Source organism: Rana temporaria, chromosome 3, assembly GCF_905171775.1.
Source record: "Rana temporaria chromosome 3, aRanTem1.1, whole genome shotgun sequence".
NCBI classification, from domain to species: domain Eukaryota; kingdom Metazoa; phylum Chordata; class Amphibia; order Anura; family Ranidae; genus Rana; species Rana temporaria.
The window spans coordinates 253391268-253416406 of NC_053491.1; the positions used below are offsets into that span (position 1 = coordinate 253391268).

The 25139-nt window shown below is 41.1% G+C and overlaps 1 protein-coding gene across 7 annotated transcripts in view; it reads right to left on the minus strand.

Annotated features, from left to right (window-relative positions):
- TCERG1 (transcription elongation regulator 1) overlaps positions 1-25139 on the minus strand; it is an 87919-nt gene that overhangs the window by 28342 nt on the left and 34438 nt on the right. For 2 of the 7 annotated variants that reach the window (XM_040344573.1, XM_040344572.1), the window contains exons 6-10: positions 22568-22630; positions 22021-22086; positions 15178-15378; positions 14036-14154; positions 7205-7293 (exon numbers count right to left, since the gene is read on the minus strand). In XM_040344573.1, coding sequence (XP_040200507.1) covers positions 7205-7293; positions 14036-14154; positions 15178-15378; positions 22021-22086; positions 22568-22630 — 538 coding nt within the window. Of the gene's footprint in view, positions 1-7204; positions 7294-14035; positions 14155-15177; positions 15394-22020; positions 22087-22567; positions 22631-25139 lie in introns of all 7 variants that reach the window. The other 5 variants (XM_040344579.1, XM_040344577.1, XM_040344575.1 and 2 more) reach the window with 4 other exon arrangements.

A 25139-nucleotide genomic window follows, 5' to 3' on the forward strand; every position in this document is an offset into this window, starting at 1 on the left:
CTGAAATGAGGGGAAGCTCTGCTAATTTTATCATCCAAATCATGTGCAAGCCAACATGTTTTTTTTTTTTATCTTCCTTGCATGTCCCCCTCGGATATACAGTAACTGTACTTCCTAGTGCACTTTTAGTGCAATTTCAAGTGCAGTTTGCACTTGTAGTGCAAAGTGGATTTGCCTTTAGTAAATAACCCCCAATGTCTCATACCGCAGCTCAGTGCCGACTTCCTGGCGGGTTCTGCACGTGGGGTTTGCGAACACGTTGGAGCTCATCCTTAATCATGAGTAAAACCCTGGTTTAAAGCCCAACTGAAGTTACCATTAGCTAAATACATTCCAAGTGTAGTGTTGGAAACAGGTACATGAATTTGAAGCAAGCGCTAATGTTAGTCATGTAGAGAGGCGCTGAGGTCAAACCATTGTGGAACACTGCAAAACAGAATGCAGATCTTGAAGATGTAATTATTAAGCAAACACTACTGTTGATAGAAGTGTACATACACACTGTAAAATATGATATATTCATTCATTGATCACACACACACACACAAAACACTATTACCAAAAATAGTAGGGTTCCATATTGAGTTGGCCCAACCTTTGCAGCTATAACAGCTTCAACTCTTCTGGGAAGGCTGTCCACAAGGTTTAGGAGTGTGTCTATGGGAAGGTTTGACCATTCTTCCAGAAGTGTATTTGTTAGGTCAGGTCAGGTACTAATGTGGACGAGAAGGCCTGGCTCCCAGTCTCTTCTCCAATTTATCCCAAAGGAGTTCTATCGGGTTAAGGTCAGGACTTCTCCACCCCAAAATTGCTCAACCATGTCTTTTTGAACCTTGTTTGTGCATGTAAAGCTGTGTTTCTCAACTCCAGTCCTCAAGGCGCCCCAACAGGTCAGGTTTTCAGAATGTCCCTCGGTAACTACCAGGCGTTTCATCTAAGGCAGTGAAATCTCCCGTGCAAAATGCAAAGCCTGAAAACATGACCTGTTGGGACGCCTTCAGGACTGCAGTTGAGAAACACTGATGTAAAAATATACACACACACACACACACACACACACTAAAAGAATTTATGAAGGGTCTATGACACTTTAGATGTCTGTTGTGCCTCTGCAAGACAAATGTTAGTGCACGCCCCAAATGTATGTACCTGTTAGGGAAAGATACATACAATTGAAGCAGGCACTGAGGCCGAAGTGTCTATACAGACACTGTCCTCATTGCAGCAAAGTTCCCTACCTGCTGCAACGGCTGTCAGACAGCGAAGAAGCCAAGGAGTTATGTAATGGGGCGGAGCCTGTTAAGAATTCAGTAAAAGTGGTGCCAATAACCAACTAAATCTGGTGCACATTTAAATTACAAAAACCGGCAGCAGTAGCCAGAAAAGTGGCACAAATGCTTTAATTCCTCCAGTGAGCTTTAGCCTAGGTTCAATTTGGAGCGATTTGGCATGTCAATTGCACCTTCCGAATCGGTGCGATGCCGCACCGTTTCCCAAAAGTAGTTTCTGTACTACTTTTGGCCACGCCAGGGTGCGATTTCCATAGACATCTGTGCAGCAACCTGCACAGATGTCTCTGAAATTGCCCCCGAAGTCAGGGAAGACATGACGTGTGAACCTGGGCTCAAGCATTGAACACAGAAGATTATTTATATCAGAATCTTCACCTGTTTGTATCTATTACAATTACAGTAAAACCTTGGTTTGAGGGTAACTTGGTTTGAGAGTGTTTTACAAGACAAGCAACATTTTAAAACAAATTTTGACATGACATACAAGCGATGTCTTGATATACAAGTAGTGTCATGTCAGAACTGAGTATAGTAAAAGAGAAAATATGTGCTTCTAAGTGTAGCAATATGGTTACATTTAATGAAGGTACAAAATTTAGCAAAATATTGCTACACTTAGAGAAGCCTCTCTTCTCTTTTATACTCTGTAGCTCCTGCTGGATTTTGCTTCTAATCCCCTTGGGGAGGCTTCTATTTGTGGATGGACATGTTATGGTTACACAACCTATCACATTGCTAGAATCTTTTTATATGAACTATAAAACTGAAAGACCTATGAATAAATGGTTGTGGAACGAATCATTTGAGTTTCCACTATTTCTTATGGGGAAATTCGCTTTGATATACAAGTGCTTTGGATTACAAGCATGCTTCTGGAACAATTCTCTTAATCCACGGTTTTACTGTACTGAAAACAAAATACATTCCCTGTAAAGTCACCCAGGTAGCTTAGTGGTTGGAACCTCTGACAACTCTGTATTCCTCTCCTATTTTTCTAACATAGCAGCTGCGTATTTGGCCATTGTAAAACAGAGCAAGTGGTTCCGTTTGTTCCAACAGGAACTCAGACTGAGATATACACACTTTAACCACTTGCTGACGGCCGTACGACTTTGTACGGCCGCAGCGCGGCTCCCAATCTCTAACAGGCCGTCTTTTTACGGCCGCCCCTTTGCACGTTCCCCGCGTGCGCTCCCGAGCACGCAGCGGGGAACTGCTGTGCTGGCCGTGTCCCTTGGACACAGCCAGTCACAGATCGCCGTGAACGGCCGCTTCCTAGGCGATCTGTGCGGCCAATGAGAGATGATCTCATATGTTTACATATGAGATCATCTCTCATTCCCGGCTCTCGCAGACAGCGGTGCTGTCAGGGGAGAGAGGAGACGGATCTGTGTCTCTTGTACATAGAGACACAGATCGGTCACCCCCCCCCAGTCACCCCCCTTCCCCCACAGTTAGAACACTAATATTAGGGTGCACATTTAACCCCTTCCTCACCCCCTAGTGTTAACCCCTTCCCTGCCAGTCACATTTATACAGTAATTAGTGCATATTTATAGCACTGATTGCAGTATAAATGTGAATGGCGCCAAAAATGTGTCAAAAGTGTCCGCCATAACGTCGCAGTCCCAATAAAAAAATCGCAGATCGCCGCCATTTCTAGTAAAAAAAAAATAATAATTCTGTCCCTTATTTTGTAGGCGCTATAACTTTTGCGCAAACCAGTCGCTTATTGCGATTTTTTTTTTTTTTTACTAAAAATATGTAGAATACGTATCGGCCTAGACTGAGGATAAAAAAAAAAACGTAAAAAAAATTGAGCTATTTATTATAGCAACAAGTAAAACATTTTTTTTTTTTTTCAAAATTGTCGCTCTATTTTTGTTTATAGCGCAAAAAATAAAAAACGCAGAGGTGATCAAATACCACCAAAAGAAAGCTCTATTTGTGGGGAAAAAAGGATGTTAATTTTGTTTGGGAGCCACGTCGCACGACCGCGCAATTGTCAGTTAAAGCGACGCAGTGCCGAATCACAAAAAGTCCTCTGGCCAGGAAGGGGTTTAAGTGCCCAGTAAGGAAGTGGTTAAAAAAAAAAAAAAGGTAGTGCTTCTGTCTGGATTTTATTCCCGTCTGCGACTGTTAAAAAGGTATTTCCCCTCACTTGCTGTCCAGGTGACAAAATGTCAGAAAAGGAAATAAAAAGAAATCTTAATAGGGACTCAAAAACAGGGGTTTTAACTTTCCCCACTTTTTCCAAAAATGAAAAAGAACAAGTTGAACTTTAAATTTACCTCACCCCTGCATACAGGGGACTTGTGAGGCATTCAGAAAATGTTACAGCCCAACACAAAGTTATAATGAAGTTTTACTATAAAATATGACTGGATACATTAAGAAAGTACTGAACATGAAAACAGCCAGAGAGCTATACATTTTAAAGGTGGCTCACCACCAATGACAGCCTTCATAAAAAGGTATTTTCTTTGGGGAGATTTCATTTCACAGCCTGCCCTCTTAGCCAAAAAGAGAAAGTGAGAGGAAATCCCTGCAAAGACTCATGAGAACTAGTGACCACATTGGAAGATTTCCCCTCTTACTTTTCTGCCCAAAACTGGGGATTTTCTTTTACTTTCAATGATAATGGTAAACAGGAAAAATAGAGAGGGTGAATCTGCCCAACGATGACACAGACCGCAATGCAGACTGACAGGTGTTCTAATCCATCTCTACTCTATCCATATGTACAAAAAATTGCCTTTAGTTATTTGAAGTATGGAAGCTACCAGGGATGACTAAAATGGGGGAAATGCCAACATTACAAATCTTGTTAAGAGCACAGATCTATTATTAAAAAAAAATAATAATCTAGGACGACAGTATAGCAGTTGAATTTGGTTTCTGCAAGAAAGGCAATGTTCAGTAATGCTGCCAGCACAGAAACAGTACATAATGGCGTCCTATGAGCTAGAGACATAGTGGAAGCAAGCTATGGATAATCATGCTACAGGGTTGTCAAACTCATCCTGGTTTACAAAAAAAAAAGAGAAGAGTCAAATAACCCAGAATACGTACATGCATGCCAACTACAATGGGTATAGAAAAGAATCCTGTTCATTTAACCACTTGCCTACCATAGACCTTACATATACGCCAGCAAAGTGGCACCTAGTACGGGATCCGACACTTCCGGGTTGAGGGCACGCAAGAGAGCCACCGGCGGCCTGCACCCACAGAGTATAAAAGCGGGAGCTGATCAGCGGGTACCGCGGACTCAATGTCCACCAGGACAGATCATTGTTCTGTCGGTAGGCAAGGCATGGATCCTGCGTTCCTTCAAAGCAGGGACGCAGATCCATGAATTCACCTAGTAAAAGCACCTACCAAAATACACAAAAATTACTAGCTAGACACACAGTTAACCCTTTGATCGCCCCCGATATGCCCTTCCTAGCTAGTGTCATTAATAGAATGACGGTGCATTTTTTATTTTATTTTTTTAGCTATGATCACCGTCTTCGTGCCACTGGTCCCCAAAAAGTGTCAGTGTCCGACTGTCCTCTGCAATATTGCAGTCCCGCTATAAGTCGCTGATTGCTGCCATTACTAGTGTTTGTAGCCACTGAGGTGATCAAATGGCACCAAAAGAAAGCTCTAGCTGTGGGGGGAAAAAAGGACATACATTTTATTTGGGTACAGTGTCGCACGACAGGGCAGTGCCATACTAAAGTGATTAAAGTAATCACATTTTGTTGCTTTGCAGTTTAAATGAAGACAGGCACGTTTTTTGTTTTTCCCAGCTGTATAACATCCAAGTGAAAGATATAACATGTAAAAAAATAAATAAAAAAAATTGAATCACCAAGTTGCAAAAAGGATCTAATCACCTTCTCAATGGCACGATTAGCTAAGCATAAAAAGAACTTTCCTGGAGCATTTCAGTCCTTGGTAGTTTAACTGAATTAAACACTCAACTATGGGTGGCAAATTGTCAAAAGATTTCCAGGATAAAGGTTGCGGACAGGCACAAGTCAGGAGATAGATAAAAAAAAATTCAAAGGTTTTATTAATGCCTAGAAGCACAGTGAAGTCTATTATTAAGTGGAAGGTTTTTGGTACAACACAGAGCCTCCCTGGATAAGGACGTCGCTCCAAACTGGACAAAAGAGCCAGGAAGAAACTGTTCAGAGAGGCTACCAAGAGGCCTACAGCAACTCTGAAGCAGTTGCAGGGAATTATGACAAAGAGTGGTCAATTGTGTGCATGTGACAATATCACAAATGTGGCTTGTATGGGAGGGTCGCAAGAAAAAAAAAAGCCACTCCTTAAGACCACATACAACCACGACTGAGCTTTGCCAAAACACACTTTAAAAGATTCTGAGACCACATGGAAAAAAGTGTTATGGTGAGATGAGACCGAGGCCCCTTTCAAACTGCCGTGACTTGAAAGTCGTGTGATTTCACAGCCATTTCAGGGAATGCCTGTGTAAGCTTGGAGGTCTATGGACCTCAACTCACATCAAAGTTAGATCAAAGTAGTACAGGGACTACTTTGAATTCGGTGCAACTTGAACTTGCACAGCTGAATGGTTCTCACTGGAAATCATGGGGTACGACTTGTCATGCAAATGTTGTGTGAAAGGGGCTAAAAATGTATTTGGCCTCAACACTAAACAATATGTCTGGCAGAAATCTAGTACAGCTCACCATCCAAATAAGACCAATCCTACTGTAAAGCATGGAGATTGTAATATCCTGCTATGGGGGCATTTCTCTGCAGCAGGGTATGGAGCACTTACCAGGATATAAGGAAAAATAGATGGGACAAAATACCAAATTCTTGAGGAAAATCTGCTGTCCTCTGCCAGAAATTTGTCAATGGGAAAGTGGTTTACCTTTCAACATGACAAAAACACAAAGCACACAGCAACAATGACCACACAGTGGTTGAAGGGGAAAATGTGATTGTTCTTGCATGGCCTAGTCAGAGTCCAGACGTTAACCCCATTGAAAATCCGTGGAATGACTTGAAGACCCCAGTCCACAAATGGTCACCATAACGGAGCTTGAGCAGTTCTACAAAGCGGAGTGGGCAAATATTGCAAAGTATAGATGTGCAAAGTTAGTAGAGACATATTCCAACAGACTAAAGGCTGTAATTAAAGCAAAAGGTGGTTCAACAAAATACGGACGCACGGGGGTGATCCTTTTACCAACTTGGTGATTCTGTTTTTGAACTTTCTGACATGTTTTGTTGTTATATCTTTCACTTGTATGTTAGAAGTTGCAGAGAGTAAATACAGCTGAACAAAAACGGTGTCTTCATTTCAGGCTGCAAAGCAACATTGTGATTATGAACAAATGTGATTATTTTAAAGGGGATGATTCTTTTCTATAACCCATTGCATGTAGACAACTGGTATAATGATTCCATGTCAATGACTTGCCGGATGTCAAAATATTAGTTGGCATAACTTCTTTTAGAAAGGCAAAGCTATATTTCACTAGCCTTGCTGAAAAACAGTTATAGGGGAGCACATTAAAACAAAAAAAAGTAACAAGGAGTAAAACCTGAATCATTAACCCCAATTCATTTACATATTTAGCAAGCAGAAATGCCTGTAAAATGAATGTTAACAAAATTACAGTCTCTATTAAGCACATTACAAATTCAATAGTAAGAATTCATTAAAAATACAGATACCAGAATCCTGCGACCTGTGAACATACAGTAGAGACCCATACATCTGTGAAAAGGTATAATCATCCAGCAGAGAAATCAGTCTTCTTACCAAACACAAGCAAATAATGTAAGAAAATGAAAGCCCTTGCCTGTAAAGATGCAAAATCCAGGGCTAACACAAAAGTCCCTGCAAATATTGGCAAGAAAACAGGCTTTGGGAGCATAAGTACCATGGAGTGCCAGGAATTGGTGTGGTAGCTACTGGACGGGCTTTTTGGGCAGCTTTTTCTTCCTCCGTCATTTCTTCTTCTTTTGGCTCCTAGAAAAGAAAATGACATTAAATTTGGGAAGAAGTAAAGGTTACCATGTAAATCCTGTCTCCACCAACTAGACTGTATATTAAAGCGCAACTAAAGCACATGAAACCATTTGAGAAACATTAACAGCGCAGCTAATCTGACCAACCTCTGTGCACTGCGACAGTATAAATCCCTACTCTCACTTAGCTCTGGCCTCCAATGGCGTTGACATTTTTCAGTTAGGGATTTCCGTTTACGCAGTACTAAGGACGTAGGAGAAAATTCACTAACCATTGGTAGCCATGCGTATTTTAGCCCGGTACTCAGAGCTCCTTGTGCTGGAAAGTCTTTATAGATACTGGAAAAGTTGACCACACATCCATCAGGAGGATACCCCCACAATCTTTTAGCGTAAATGGGGAACAAAAAAAAAAGCATTCCTCAACTGCAAAATGTGTCTCCTTGTGTTGTTCTGTTTCTCAAGTAACAGTCGTAAAAGCACATGTTTGTGTGACTTTGATTCTGCTTTAATAAAATAAGACAAATCCATATTTTTTGATCCGGAAAGCTGATCGCTACAGATTGATAAATATACTACTAGTATTTTCCTTTACTAAATTAGGCTTTTAGCTTAATACATTTTAGATATTTAGATTTTCCCCTTCCTTTTTCTTACTTCAAGATGTAAAGGCCTTTAAAGGGGTTGTAAAGATTTGTTTTTTATTTTCTAAATAGGTTCCTTTAAAGTAAGGTGACCATATTTTTAAAATGAAATCCAGGGACATATTTTTTCTTTACTAGTAATGGCGGCAATCAGCGACTCTCTTCCCATCGTCGCCCGCCTCACAGCCTCTCAAGTCTCACTCTCCGGCCCCGGCTACTACTGGGTGGGGAGCGGAGGAAGATCACTCCGCCAGGGAAGGCAATGAGATAGGCAGGTGGCCGGGATTTGAGCCAAGGCAGAAGAACATGCAAGCGAAGCTGAAGAAATATTCCCTCTGCTCCGACCAGCACATGATCATCAGAAAGAGGCACAGATAATGGGAAGAATACAACCCCCCTATGCTAGTAGGCACGGCAGAGCAGGGGGGGGGTGAAAATCTATTTTTTTTATTTTAATTCTGCACTGATTGTCTTTGAAATTGCCCTGCCCCTTATTAAATCCAATCTGGGGACAAAACCAGGGACAGACTTGGTCCGGGGACAGTGTCCTCAATCAGGGGACTGTCCCCTGAAACTGGGGATGTCTGGTCACCCTACTTTAAAGGGGTTGTAAAGGTACAATTTTTTTTCCTAAATAGTATCCTTTACCCTAGTGCAGTCCTCCTTCACTTACCTCATCCTTCCATTTTGTCTTTATTTCTTCTGAGAAATCCTCACTTCCTGTTCTTCTGTTTGTAACTCCACACAGTAATGCAAGGCTTTCTCCCTGGTGTGGAGTGTCGTGCTCGCCCCCTCCCTTGGACTACAGGAAAGTCGGGACGCCCACCAAAAACAGCTCCTTTCTCTATCTGCAAAGTAGAGAGCGTCCCGACTCTCCTGTAGTCCAAGGGAGGGGGCAAGCATGTCACGCCACACCAGGGAGAAAGCCTCGCATTACGGTGTGGAGTTACAGACAGAAGAACAGGAAGTGAGGATTTCTCAGAAGAAATAAGGACATTGAAAAGCAAAATGGAAAGATGAGGTAAGTGAAGGAGGACTGCACTAAGGTAAAGGAAGCTATTTAGGGGGGGGGGGGGGGAATTGTACCTTTACAACCCCTTTAAGCTAGTGCATTGTTGGTTCACTTACCTTTTCATTCGATTTCCCATCTAAATGTTTTTTTTTTTTTTGTTTTCTTTGTCTGAATTTATCACTTCCCGTTTCTCCCCAGTAAGCTTGCCCCCACCATCCGAGCCATTCTGGCTGGGGGTTAGTCAGCGTGCTCACCCCCTCCTTTGGGACTATATCCCTGCAGTATTCACAGCATCTCCCTGCAGGGATGTAGTCCCAAGGGAGGGGGCGAGAACGCTGACTAAGCCCTAGCCAGAACGGCTCAGATGATGGGGGCAAGCTTACTGAGGAGAAATAGGAAGTAAAAATTCAGACAAAGAAAAAAAACATTTAGAAGGGAAATGGAAGGAAAAGGTAAGTGAACCAACAATGCGCTAGCTTAAAGGAACCTATTTAGAAAATAAAAAGCAAACCTTTACAACCCCTTTAAAGAAACAACTCTTAACTTCTTATTTTTAACACCCATAGTTTAAAGCACAACTGTAAACAGTAAATATAAGGTGGGCTGAGGTTCTAGTTTAAATTCCAACAAAGGGGACTAAACCTATACAGACTCTATTTGCCGTCCCATATCTGCTAGCTTTCTTTGTATGTTTTTTGTATGTGAACTAATGGGTAATAACCGATGGCTTGTACCATGGTACAAATCTTTGGTTACAGAGTTGCAAAAGGTGTGGGGAAATCACTGCACTTGCGCTCCCTTGAGAACTACAACTCTCTCTCTGCCACAGTGACACATGGTACTAATTAATTTATCTTTTACAAAGTCAGGAGCCAACAAGCAGCACCAGACAAGTTTTTAAGAGGGTGCGAGGCATGGTTTGAGGGTGGGGAGCTGTGCACACTGACCATGTTTCAGATTATATCCCAAAATATACTTGGAACATGAAACATTCTCAGAAAGGTGAACATTTAAGTGCTTAATCTGTAAAAGTCATGTACTTCACTTTTGGGTCATGGGAAAACAAAACAGCGTTCCCACGCCTCTGATCCTTCAAGCACTTGTAGCACTACCCCCGAATGAGCTGCTGGTTTGTTTTGGGTGGCATATTACCTCTATTCCTTCGCCGTCTAGGGTATACCATGAGAGTTGAGAAAAACTTCCACACTTTAGGTTTCTTTTTCTTTATTACCCAATGGGGTAAAAGAATAAAAGTAGTAGTTGAAGAGGTAGAAAGGATAGTAGGTAATAGGTTCAGGTGTATAAAACTTTGTTCGGAAACACTCCTGCTTTCAGCGATAAAACTTTCGTCGCCACTCTAGCCAGAATGGGTATTGCGCACCTGGATAGGCCTCTCTCACTAGCCTAGCAGCCAGGATGTCACACAGAAACTTTAGCAAGGTCTCTGCCACAGACCTTCCCAAAGGTGGAGATGTATTCGTTCCAGAATCCTTCTCAACACGGGATTAAGCATCCAGATCTCTCTTGAATAAACTCAGAACTGACAGGCGACCATCACTCAACCTCTCAGCAATCGTGCTTCCTTCGATGAAGTTCAAGGCCTCTCCTGAGATACCAGCCTTGTGCTCGGTACTCTCCAAGACAGGTTCTTCATCGGGTGGCTTCATCCCTCAGGACAGACAGCACAGGACCACTCTGCGAACATAGACCCAGTCTGACTACCAGGCCTACATAGTAGATCACAACCCTGGACCAACATGGTCCCAAAGCCAAGAACACTTGAACAAGCACCCCCAGCCATGAGGGCCACACACAGGGGTGGTGGGACGACAGCCAGGATCGGTGACGACGACTGACGACCCAGAACTAATGACGTCTGTCCCTTAAGTACTCTCCCCCAGCATGCAAAGCGAGGCAATCAACCCCCACTGATTGGCTGGCGAGGAAAAACACCCTGACTTGACTGCTGCCACCCTCTGCCTGGGGTGGTACCAACACCCCAGACAACAATAGTGGTCACTCACAGTACAGCCACGTTTGGAACAGGGCCCAAATTTGGTAAAATAATAAAGGTAGCAGGCCACTACACACCTTATCTGTACAAAATCTAAGGCCCCTTTCATACGATAAGCCTGCTCGAATCCGCCTGCCTGTTTTTCAGGTGGATCCAAGCAGGCCACCCATTGACTCCTATGGGCAGGCAGATGTCAACATAGATGTGTACGCTGACACCCTTCTTCCATCCGATTTGCTAAAAACAGACATATGGTGATATGTTCAGCCATCCCTCTGGCAGATCGGATGAGATATGATAAAAACTGACATGCTGTCCATTTTTGTTCGATCTCCCCATAGAAATCAGCGGGGCTCTGACAGGTGAGCTGAGAAGGACCTGTCAACCGCCTGCTCAGTGGAGATCAATAAAGCGATCCCCCTGCTGAGTGGATCTGCCCCGTGTGAAAGGGATCTTAGCCATAAATTTTAACCTTACCGATAAATTAACCCTTGAAAATGTAAACACCACCTAATGCCTTAAAACCCCTTTGTTTTTTTTAAATCTGTGCCTGTTAGGCTCCATGCACACTGGGCTTAAAAAATGTAAGTTCCCTTGGCTGAAAAAAAAAGGCTCCTCTAGAGCGTTGTTTGTACATAGTTTCGATTAGTTTTGCGGGTTTTTTTCTTGCCAAAAAGCTCCAAAGGTTTTTTTTCCTGCCTCTAATCGTTGAGCTTAAAAGGGGTTGTAAAGTCTTGTGGTATTTCACCTTAATGCATTCTATGCATTAAGGCCCCTTTCACACAGGGGCATCGCCAGCGGTAAATCGCCGCTATTTTTAGCAGCGCTTTACTGTAAATTTTGTGGTGCTATTCGGCCACTAGCAGGGCGGTTTTATCCCTGCTAGCAGCCGAGCAAGGGTTAAAAAATAAATAAATAGCAAAGCGCCTCTGTAGAGGTGCTTTGCCGGTGGTATAGCCGCGGTGCTCCATTGATTTCAATGAGCAGGAGCAGTATTACACGCCGCTCCTTCACTGCCCCAAAAATGCTGCTAGCAGGACTTTTATTTACCATCCTGCTAGCGTACCGTTCCAGTGTGAAAGCCAGAGGGGCTTTCACACTGGAAAGACAGCAGCGACCGTTTCAGGTCACTTTGCAGGTGCTATTTTTAGCGGTATAGCGTCTGCAAAAGCGACCCAGTGTGAAAGGGGTCTAAAAGTGAAAAACATGTGCTGCAGCTGCCCCATGAGTCCCCCTTTTTCTTACCTGAACCCGATCGTTGCAGCGACTAGCATTAGCCCAGCAGCTCCAGCCGCTGTCTCAGATCCTCATTGAATAGATGGCAGCAGGAGCCACTGGCTCAAATCCAGCGACACGTGGGCGGGGCCAAGTCCTGCTGTCTGTGTCAATGGATGCAGCAGCAGGACTCGGGAGTGCCCCCATGGAAAGTGGATCTACGTGGGGGTACCAGAAAAAGGAGGAGGAGCGCCGCTGGGGGGACTCCAGAAAAGGAGGATCTGGGCCGCTCTGTGCAAAACCATTGCACAGAGCACCAAATATACAATTTTATTTTAAATAACAAAGAATGAAAAAAAAAAAAAAGGGGGGGGGGGGGGTGAACCTTTACAATCACTTTAAAATATGCCTCCGATCGTCCCAAAGTGTATGGACAATAAGGATGAGCCGAATGCGGATGCAGTAGTTCATCTTCCTTAGTTAAAGCCCCCCCAGACTATGAAAAACCGCAACACATTGACAAGATCATTCTTGTAGTCATAAGAGGCATGTTTAGTGCCAGGCCCGGAATGTTCAGAGAACTGAACATTCAGATTCAGGAGCATATGCATGTTGTATGATTATTTCACACATGTGTAACCAAATGCATTTTTTTTATTTGACCATAAAAGAAAAAGACATGTGTCAGCATTCATTTACTAAATTACAGTGGGTATAATTACATTTTGGCAACAAATGATTTGGGTATCCAGGATGAACGTGAAAATTTGAAGAGACTATTTTGAAAAATATGTAGCCTCTACAAAAGCAGCTGGTGTGAATTCATGCACAGTTGCTTCTGCAAGGAGCATCTGCTATTGTTAAAATCTCAATTTTAGAAGAGCTGAAAAGTTGTGAGGTGTTTTACAGTTAGGTTAGGTTATGCTCTTAGCTTGCTTAAAGGGCGCTGGAGAACTACTCTCCCTTATCCCGACATTCATGATGCCACCACCGATTCATCCCTGCATTGGAAAAGAAGTGCTCACTACTGCCAGAATGCTGCTCTAGTTTTTTTCCCCAAGTTAGGTAGAGGAAGAGTTTTACCTTCTACTCATGTTGTTGGCTTACCTCAGGTATTAGGCCAAACTAATGCACACAAAATTAATAGAATGTCTATGCTCAAAAATACACATAATTTAACGGGGCAAAGCACCAGGAAACAAGGTATTCACAATAATGCAAAGCAACCAATCAAAACTAATGTTCCTGCGACACAGATTTCTGATTGGCTGCTTACGGTTACCAGGTCAAAATGTGTATTTATGTATTTTTTTTCTTCTTAGGACCCTGTAAAGCATTGCACCTATGATCAGAAAATCGTAGGTGCAATGTCAGGCTCCACCAAACACTGTGTAGCCGTCTGCCCGTAACTCCAATATGGGCAGGCAGTTACTGAACAGGAAGATTAACTACTACCTACAGCACTCATCAGCACCCTGGTGGTTCATTGAGAACCACAAGCTTTCAGTTCATTAATTCACAAAAACCCATGAATAAATGATGCGGCTGTGTGGGCGGAGAGCCGCACTCTTTCGAAATGCTGACAGCAGGAACAGGTAGAAGATCCCAGGGGAGAGCAGGCAGATTCTGAACATGTTCCTTGTCCTTTACAATGTTTTTTGACAAGATTCTAGACTTATAAGCTGCTGTGGACCAATATACATTGGATAACACAACACTAAGTGATCAACCACTTGGTAACTTGGGCATTTTTAGATAATCATAGCAAAAGGTGACAGAAAAATCACACAGCATGCCCCATCCCCACAACAAAGTAATTGAAAAGGATAATACCAAGAGTTTGTTTGCAGGCTTTTACCTCCTTAATCTCCTTGGGAGGTTCTTCCTTTGGCACCTCTTCTTCGGCCTCCATTGGCTGGGGTTCTTCCACAACTGGTTCAGCTTTAACTGGTTCCTTTACTTTCTCAACTTCTTTATCTAAAAGGAAATTGTTAGAATCATGACTATATTTCAATAGTTTTTTATTGATATTTTTCAATCAAACAAAATAATGCATTACAATAGCATATAGTACACAATGCATCGTAACAGTAGGAGACAAAGTAATACTCATTATCTAACATACAGATATGTGTTGGCTAAGCAATATAATACTACCAATCATCATGAGAAAAATTGTAGAGTATTTTCTGTAGAATATTTTCTCAATAGTATCAAGTCAATAAGAGATCAAATCACAATATCAAAGGAAAAAGAAATAAATACATTAGCAAACAAATAAAATAAAGGAACTAGCTTTCCCGAACACCCCATATGGGAATCATAGTGTTCGAGAGCTATCTCCTCTCATATTTCCTATCTGAATAGTAAACAACGTGTCGGAGGAAATAAGGTAAACAGAATTATGTCCTGTTTTTGAACCAGACGGAGCCTGACTAGAACTACCAAGCAAGAAGTTATTAAACTTTTTTTGTTAGGGAACTTGTATGCTAGTACATGCAATATAATCTTGGTAGCAAGTCTGTGCACTTTAAACAGATAATGAAAGGCCATCATGCCAGCAGATGTTCACAGACCATGTGGTATTAAAAATGTTTGCATTCGATTTTAGCATCAAGATGTACATTAGAGGAGGCAAAAAAAAAAAAAAAAAAGTGCCAACTGGAATTTTCCACCTCAGTCAACTGTGGAACCCTTATTTAAATGCTTTTAACAGTGACTAAAAATATTTTATATTATACACACACACACACACACATTTTATATATATATATATATATATATATATATATATATATATATATATATATATACACACATATATATATATACACATACATATATATATATATATATATATATATATATATATATACACACACACATATACATATATATATATACATACATACATACATACATACATACATACTTACATACACACACAAGCCAAAGCTTTGAAAAAGGTTCTAATTAGCCAATAATGGAAGGAGTGCATACCTTTTTCTTTAAGTTCCTGAGGCTTCTCCCATGTGGACTCCAAAGTGCGATTATTGTAATAGTACATTTTGCCATCAGCAGTTTTATATTCGGACCATTCAGACAACATTGTCGCTCCTGCTAGTGTGGCCGGAGAAGCAGCAAGGGCTACTTGAGGGTGCATCATTGGGACAATTGAAGGAGCCATTCCAGGCAAGACACCTAGAAACATTTTCTCTGAATTAATATGAGAGTTAATATTAGAAAAAATAAAAACACAGCAATCTTACTTAGGCCTGTTCTCATGTCTGTTTTTCTGCTTAATCTGAACACACAGGGAGCACATCTAATTTTCCAAACTCTATTGAAAAGAAATGCCTTCAAACATGCAGATATAGTTAAAGGAAACCTAAAAACAAGGAAATATGGAAGATGATACTGCAGACTTGTATTTTTTACAGGCTCTCAGCCCCTTGGATCCCAAATTCTCTACCTAGCAAAAAAAAATGCAAGACAGGAGTTTAGACTTCATTCTTCACTTGGCTGACTACATACAGGTGCATCTCAAAAAATAAGAATATCAAAAAGTTAATTTCAGTAATTCAAATTAAAAAAGTGAAACTCATTTTTTAGACAAGCGTTACACACAGAGTGATATACTGTATTTCCAGCATTGTTTTATTTTGATGCTTATGGCTTACAGCTAGTTAAAACCCAAGATTCAGTATCTCAGAAAATTGGATTACACAAGACTGATAAAAAAATTGAATACAGAAATGTTGGCTTAATTAAAAATATGTCCATGTACAGTATTAGTTTGCACGCAATACTTGGTCAGGGCTCCTATTGCATGAATTACTACATCAATGTGGCGTGGCATGAAGGCCATCAGCCTGTGGCACTGCTGAGGTGTTATGGAAGCCCAGGTTGCTTTGATAGCAGCCTTTAGCTTGTCTGCATTGTTGGGTCTGGTGTCTCTCATCTTCCTCTTCACAATACCCCACAGATTCTCTATGGGGTTAAGGTCAGGCGAGTTTGCAGGTCAATCAAGCACAGTGATAGCAGGTATTGGTACTTTTGGCAGTGTGGGCAGGTGCCAAGTCCCGCTGGAAAATTAAATCAGCATCCCCATAAAGCTGGTAAAGGGCTGCGCTGACTTTGGACTTGGTAAAACACAGTGGACCGACTGTGAAAACTTCACACTGGACCTCATGCAACTCGCATTCTGTGGCTCTCCACTCCTCCTCCAGACTCTGGGACCTTGATTTCCAAATGAAATGCTACATTTTTCAGTCCGTGAATTTCTGAGATACTGAATTTGGGGTTTTCACTAGCTGTGAGCCATTACCAAAAAAAAAAAAAAAAAAAACTTGAAATACATCACCTGGTGTGCAACACAGCTACATAAAACATACAAGTTTCACTTCTTGAATTAAATTACTGAAATAAATAAACTTTTTGATATTGGGTTTTGAGATGCACCTGTACTTGGTCTAGGTCAGTGATTATCCAGGCAGTAAAACTAGAATCAGAATGAAAACAGGATGAGAACCCTAAAAATACACCTTTGGGGGGGAAAAAAATTGCACCTGTCATATTTTTAATCTTCAGGTTTCCTGCAGTTTCCACATGTGTCCAAAGACAGTTCTGTTCATATCAAAGAAATCCTTCATTACATTACTTTTTATTGTGTCTGATGTTTTCAAATACCAAACCTAATGGTGATAAAGATGATCAAAAATTGGGCCTGAAAAATCCTTGGCTGTAAAGCAGGGGTAGGCAACCTTGGCCCTCCAGCTGTTTGGAAACTACAAGTCCCATGAGACATTGCAAAACCCTGAAAATCACAGGCATGACTCCTAGAGGCAGATGCATGATGGGATTTGTAGTTTGACCATAGCTGGAGGGCTGATGTTGCTTACCCCTGCTGTAAAGGATAAGTTCCCCTTAAAAAAAATGCACATGGTCTCTTTAAACTTTTGTGGTACATTGCAGTGCATTACAGCACATTAACACATGCTACACAGTGCATCAACGTATTTTGTTGAAGCAGCCCATTCAATTGATTGGCCAAAAAAAAGGTACAAATGTGTGAAAAAGAATAGAATAGAAGCTGCCATACTCCGGCATCTAGTTTTGGGTTTAGTGAAGCTGGATAGCTCCGATGCCACAGAATTCATATGGGGTTCAAAAGTCAAAAGGGCAGTGTCTGGCATTTTGCTGGAATGCCCTTCACGAGTCATTACTTCGTATATCATCTTATACTTAAATGAATCAGAACCTTCAACAAATATAATTATTCAACCTAAACTGGCTCCTAAACTGTTCATTTACATTTGAACAATCTAAAGCCAAGGGTATAATTGTTACCGATAAACCGTTTTACCTTTCATGTGCAAGATTACAATTTGGGTACTATACCCAACTTCATCCATATACGATCATTTTATTTTAGGATATATCTCAGGGCTGAACCACCAGCCAATTTTCAATCTCTCCTAAGAGCTGCAAGGGGGGGGGGGGGGGGGAGATTTTTTTTTAGGTGGTTTCTCTACCCCCTCACATTAAGACTTAACATGGTAATTTCCTTGCAGCTCCGTTCCCCAATTTGTGGTTTATTTTAGATCCATGTTTTCTATAGTGCAGGACGTTTACTTCTGGGGGGGGGGGTCTCATCTCATAATATACATGTGCAGAAAAGCTCTGTTCACTATAGTGATGACTGCAAAAGGAACACTAGGGGGGAGGCTTGCTGATATGAACCTGTTTCAACAGAACTTTATGCTTTCTCCGAGAAGCTACGTCCATTATGAAACTGGACATTGGATTTCTAGGTTACATGCACACAATGAAACTATTACTAGTACAGGTAAGCTCTGACAATGCAAAGTTCATTCCGATGGTAAATGGCGGACCAACTTTTTGGATACAAAAGTTTAACATTACAAAAAAAGTTTTAACAGCGCCACAGATAAATCACATCAGTCAAGGGGGAAAAAAAAATCAAACAATGGACCGCGGCTTTCTCAGTAACGACACGAGTCATTAGGACAAAATTGAGAGCAAGATTAGCGCAGGTCCGCAATATTCTGAGACAGAGAGAGGACAAACATTGTATGGTCGTAGCCGGTGTTATGCGATATAACTGGGGCATGCCACAATCATCTGATCTGAGCGTGTCATCCTAATGGCCCGTACCCACGGTCCGAATATCAGACGAAAACGGTCGTCCGAGAAAGAATTGTACGATTTTTGGATTGTGTGTACACTACTTTCGAGAGCCTTTTCCTCGTACAGTACCAGATCTACGATTTTCGTTTAGTCGGTATAGTTGTTGTCCGAAAATACAACACATGGCATCACTTTTTTTATGTCGTATGAGAATTTGTGACTTTGGTAACCAATTTCTACTTGCGGCTATTAAGCAAAAAAAGTCGTACGATCGGTTGTACAATATTAGGATCGGAACATGCCATTAGTGCCAGACGGGCACTTGGAATTTGTGAGTGGAAATCTTTGTTGCTTTTATCAATTGTCTGTTTAAACATATCGCACAATGAGAAGCATTTTCCCTCCTCCCTCCACTCAGTGGAGCAGCGATTGGAGCTCATTGAAAAAGTCTTTAAACAGCAAGTTGATATTTGTGAGAGACTCTTTGAACACAATTTACTTGAAGAGTTATTTTACGGATTAAGAACATTGCGCTAAAAGAATTTTACTGTTATATTGGAAGGTCACATTCTATATGGTATTCATTAATTTTGGATGTCAGTTTATATATTTGTATATGTAGTTTTTGCACATACACATTGCACTTTATATTGGAGACAATATATATCACTTACTAGCTGAATACCCGGCGTTGCCCGGTCTTCCTATCTTAACCTTTTGGGGAGGAAAATCATAGTAATATAAATATACCCATCTTTTATATAAGGGTGTAGGTAAGGGTTAATGTAACTGTCATATATTTTTATTTGGCATATAAGTAATATGTGTACCAGGTATTATTGAAATATCTCCAGGTGTACAGAAGTTATGTGGGAACATACTTTTCCCATTGCTTTGCATGGGACTTTAAACAAAAACCCCGACCCTCACAAATGGGGGTAGTTAAGGGATAAATTAACTATCCTATAGTTTAAGTGGACATATAAGTAACAAGTGACCAAGTGTTATCGAAATATCTACAGCCGTTTTGAAGTTATGAAGTAACATGTATTTCCCATAGAGTTGAATGGGACTTTAAAGAAAAACCCCGACCATGGCAAGTGGGTAAGGGTTAAACCACCTATCCTATGTTTGTTGCTGACATATAAGTAACATGTGTGCCAAGTTTCATGTTAATATCTTTAGCCGTTTGGACGTGATGCTGGAACATACATACATACATACATACATACATACATACACACACACACACGTTGAGTATATATATATATATATATATATATATATATATATATATATATATATATATATATATATATATATATATATATATATAGATATATATATATATAGATATAGATATAGATATAGATATAGATATAGATAGATATAAGTATCCATTAAATATTATTGATCTATTCACATATATAATCACTGCATGTTTGCAGTGTGTATAAATTACGCATATTAATTTGTATATTTGCACATAATAATGTATGAATATAGAAACATTCAACAGATTATATTGAGGACTATATTCTATGCCTCAGAATATTGCAGACCAGCATTAACCCCGCTCTCAATTTTGTCATTACAAAAAAAAAAAAAAAAAAATTGAACCTAAAGCTGACCATACAAGGATCCAATGGCTTTTTTCCAAAAGGGTGGTCAATCAATGGCTGCACACTGATCTGTGTATTCTGACAGTGGGAGAGTCTCCCCACTTTCAGAATACAATAGCACAATGGGGAGGATTACTACACCCACTTCAAATGTGTGGATGGGACAATTGGTTTCTGCTTTTCTCCCCCCAGCGCACTGGCTGAATGAAAAAAAAAAAAAGGAACAGTGTACGGTTTAACCCCCATGACTTTGAAATAGCCATGATTAAGAACTCAAATGTAAGTGTAATGCACACCAACAGATGCACCATGGCCTGATCTACTACTAAAACGAATTTCTGTTATTTTACAAGTCTTGGGTTTTCACCGAAACGCATGAAAAATAAAAAAGGTACATTAATGCATTTGGCCCATGGGTGTGAATAGGTCAGGTCAAAAGACTGTACTCTAAGTTCCTGAATGTTACTTCCAGCTAGTATGAAGCGGGTAGAGACGTAAAAGAACATGGAATGCAGCATTAGTACCCACATAAGATGGGCATTTAACATGGTGCCATTGTACAAAGCAATGCTAGCACTTCTCAAGAAGTGTTCTTGTATCAAAGTAGTCATCTGGCTTAAAAAAACACCAGGCATCTGAAGGGCATTAGACACATGTACCGATTGCCCCTTTTCAATTCTGGGCACACAAATCTTAAAGTGGTTGTAAATTTCAGACATAAATAATGAACAAAGCATATCCCTCTATAGGGTGTACTTGTCTAAATTAAGAGCACTTGTGTATTACCAAGTGTAATTTCTGTCCGGGGTCTCATTCCTCTGCATAAATCCCTTCTGACGAGTTTTTTGAGACCAAGAGGGAAAAAAAGGTGACAGGGTTAGCCTCAGCTCACTTCCTGTGTGCAGGGTCCTTTCCCTCTAATCCATGGGTCTTCAAACTATGGTTCTCAAGTTGTTCAGGAACTACAATTCCCATCATGCCTAGTCATGTCTGTGAATGTCAGAGTTTTACAATGCCTCATGGGATGTGTAGTTCCGCAACAGCTGGATGGCCGTAGTTTGAGGATCCCTGCTCTAATCAATACTCCGAGCTCTTCTCACTGAATTAGAGCACTTTCACACCGTCAGTGCCGTGCATTAGCGGTAAAGCGCCACTACTTTTAGCGGCACTTTTCAGCCGCTAGCAGGGCCCTCTAACCCCTACTAGCGTCTGAAGAAGGGGTTAAAAGCGTCATGTTGCGACGCTGCCAAATCGCGTTGACATCGCTGACCATTCATTTCAATAGGCAGGATGTTTTGGGAGCTCCCAAACTGCCTTAAAGATGCTTCTTGCAGCACTTTTTTCCCCCCGTCTGCAAGCACACCGCCCCACTGTAAAAGCACTCAGGCTTTCACACTGGGGAGGCATGAGAGGCGCTTTTCAGGCGCTATTTTTAGTGCTAAAACGCCTGAAATGTGCCTCACTGTGAAAGGGGCCTGACAACTCTCCTCCCTGCTTTCTAAAAGCTTGGACAAGCTTTATAAATTCTGCACTTTGAACAGATGTATAGAAAAGAAGACAGCTTATAGACAAGTACACCTTACATAGGAGGATTTGTTTAATCTCTGTATCACCCGAGGCCAGTCACTTCACTGGGTGTAGAAGTGTTTACAACCGCTTTAAACGCAAAAGCCTAGGATGCAGTACAAAGTTCAGCATGCATCGCAAGCCCAACAGCACAGGCCATGCAGGTCAAATACTGCATCTTAACCCAAACTGAATACAAAGAAATATTAAAACAAAGCACAAAAGTGCACTTTTAAAAGTATTAACTACATTTGTTGGGTCAAATTCATTCCTTTTATATTATCAGTTGTATTTACATTCATTAGGAGCACCACTACTATGCACCAATTTTAACGTCACCAAGTTGCAGAGGATGGTATTACTACAGCTGGATTTACGGCAACAATCGATCAACATCAAAAGCTCCTTTTGGAGAGAACTATGGTGACTTTGTAAATGCAATAAGACACAGAAAGCAAAGCACTACATTTAGAGTTTAAAAGAAATAGAAAAGCTGCAGGAATACCAATGTACTGCTTCCCTGGTGACTGTTGCTGCATAGTTAGGAAGACCTTTGGGACAGAGTTAAATCCTACAGGCAAACAACAGATATTAGTACACAACAGTTCAATGTTCTTTATAATAAAATAAAAGGGAACGAACGTCAAGGCACAGTCAATTACTAGGGCATCTAGAAGCCGCATTAAACAATATCTAGACACTGCAGTACTGACGGCTGCCAAGACACTTACACTAACAAAGCACACACATGCATGCAGGCATGAGACACATCAATGAAAGGAAATAAAAACTAAAATTTAAAGCAATACTGGGAGAACAGGAAAACATGTTAAAGGCTGTTTTAGTTGGGTAAACCCAACATACCTACACACATCGAATTACCCGATTATAATTAGTTTATATAGGCAACTTTAGTGCTATACTGCAGGGAGGGATAGGCTGCAAACATGACATTTAAAATTACGGGACAAAAGAAAAAAAAAAATACAACAGCATTCACTACCATGCCAAGTGTCAAACAAACAAACTGAAACAGTATTAAAGAGAGTTACCGGTTTTGGTGGTAGCGACTGTCTTTACATACGGGCAGCTGACTATTTGCATCATTGCTACACCTGTAAAATGGATATGCAAACATGTTTGAACGCAGCAGCTAGCACTGTGTCTGCTACCACTGGGGCTGGACACTAGAACACACTGCAGAGATTACATCAAGAAAGCATCTAAACATTGCCTGCTACTGGAGGGTAGTTTGCCATTAGAAATAACTAGGAAAACAACAACAACAACAACAACAGCGATGGAACATTGGAACTTTGTTTTTTTTACCTGACCCTCAGCAAACCTCTGAGTTTAAGTTATAGTGGAACTTTACCCATAATAACAAAAAAACACACATTCGCTAACAAAAGGAGTGTATACAGTAAATTGCCTCCAGCATTTCTCCCGTTTCTTCTTGCAGGAGGCTGCCATTTTGCTGAAGTTCAGAGCAGCAGTAAATCGTAACGCGGAACTAAACATCACAGATTTAACAGTTAAAAAAAAAAAAAAAAAAGTTACATTCCTGGAATGCCGGGATTGCCAATTATCAACCAAACTGTCAAACCATCAATGTCTGGTGTCATAACCGATCACATGTGCAGCATCATGGCAGTTGCAGATCAAACAGAAACAGCTTCTCTAAATCGCCAGACTTTTTCTTCTTACCTGCAAGGTAATGTCATAATGTGCTGGTATGCATCTCATACTAGCACATTATGTGAAACTTGCCTGAAAACAAAGCGATGCAATGTCATCACTGGAGGCCGCTTCCATCTTCATCCATCTTGCTTCCAGGTTCACGAAATCTGGCTCTGCGACTGGCCGAAACCGCGATGACTTCACTCCTGCGTGGGAGCTGCCATTCATGGCACAGGGCTCTGAAGGAATGGCACAGGTGACTGTTCCTTCAGAGCACATGCGCCAGAGAGGTCACGGTGCACGTTTAGAAGATATTTACACTACCTATAGGTAAGCCTTATTGTAGGCCTACATATAGGTAAACTTTAGTGATGAAAGTTTACTTTCACTTTAATTCCACTTTAAGGCTGTCAGCAGATCGGCCTTTACAAATTTAGCAGTGCCTAAAAATGGAGCAAAAATGCAATGCGGTCGGGTTGCCATTGGCAATCATACAGGTGTTAAAGTGACAAGTGCTTTTGCGCTAAAATGGATCCTAAATGAGTGAATCCACCAAAAATATATAGTGCAGCAAAACCTAATTATGTTTACATGACATAAAACAGGAATATAAATAAATGGTGATTCTGCGCAACATATCACACTAATGGAATAGTGATATCACATAAGCAAGATAAATGTAAGAGCTGACAAATAATCAGCATATAGTATTAAATGCAAGGAGAATGGTGAGTCCAAATATAAATATATATATACTCAAATAGTGAATAGTGAGTCCAAAATATATAATACTCATAAGGCGAATGTGCAAAAATATATAAAGAATATTGTGCACAAAAAAAAACGGAATGGAAGTTCAATCCCAATAGTAAACACAAATCAGCTGTCAGGGCAGATATTTTGAATGCACTGGATGAAGGTGAGCACCAGCTCTATGGTGTGAGTGCACGGCCGTGCGATAGAAGATAAACCAGATCCCTGGCTGAGCTCCCGGGACTCTTACCTCTCAGCCCTCCTAAATGGGCATTGATGTACAGGTCACTCGCAGCCTTCTATGGGTGGTCCCTGATGTTTCCTCTCTTGATCTGATGGATCCTTCCTTAATTGGGACAGATGCTCCTCAAAACCAGATGGATGATGTGGGTTATAAGAGAGAGAGAGAGGGGACTCCCATAGTGAGGTAACGTTTGGTGCAGGTAAAATATGTTTATTGAGGAAAAACCTGCACTTACATTAAAAGAAAAATAAAAGTGCAACGAGGAAACAAACAAGCGGCGTTTGAATCGCCAGCTTACGTCACTCCGGATGTACGTCCTCCAATTCTTACCGGGTGTACGTCCTCCAATTCCTACGCGTTACGACACCACGTGTCAGACGAAGACACGTGGTGTCGTAACGCGTAGGAATTGGAGGACGTACACCCGGAGTGACGTAAGCTGGCGATTCAAACGCCGCTTGTTTGTTTCCTCGTTGCACTTTTATTTTTCTTTTAATGTAAGTGCAGGTTTTTCCTCAATAAACATATTTTACCTGCACCAAACGTTACCTCACTATGGGAGTCCCCTCTCTCTCTTATAACCCACATCATCCATCTGGTTTTGAGGAGCATCTGTCCCAATTAAGGAAGGATCCATCAGATCAAGAGAGGAAACATCAGGGACCACCCATAGAAGGCTGCGAGTGACCTGTACATCAATGCCCATTTAGGAGGGCTGAGAGGTAAGAGTCCCGGGAGCTCAGCCAGGGATCTGGTTTATCTTCTATCGCACGGCCGTGCACTCACACCATAGAGCTGGTGCTCACCTTCATCCAGTGCATTCAAAATACCTGCCCTGACAGCTGATTTGTGTTTACTATTGGGATTGAACTTCCATTCCGTTTTTTTTTGTGCACAATATTCTTTATATATTTTTGCACATTCGCCTTATGAGTATTATATATTTT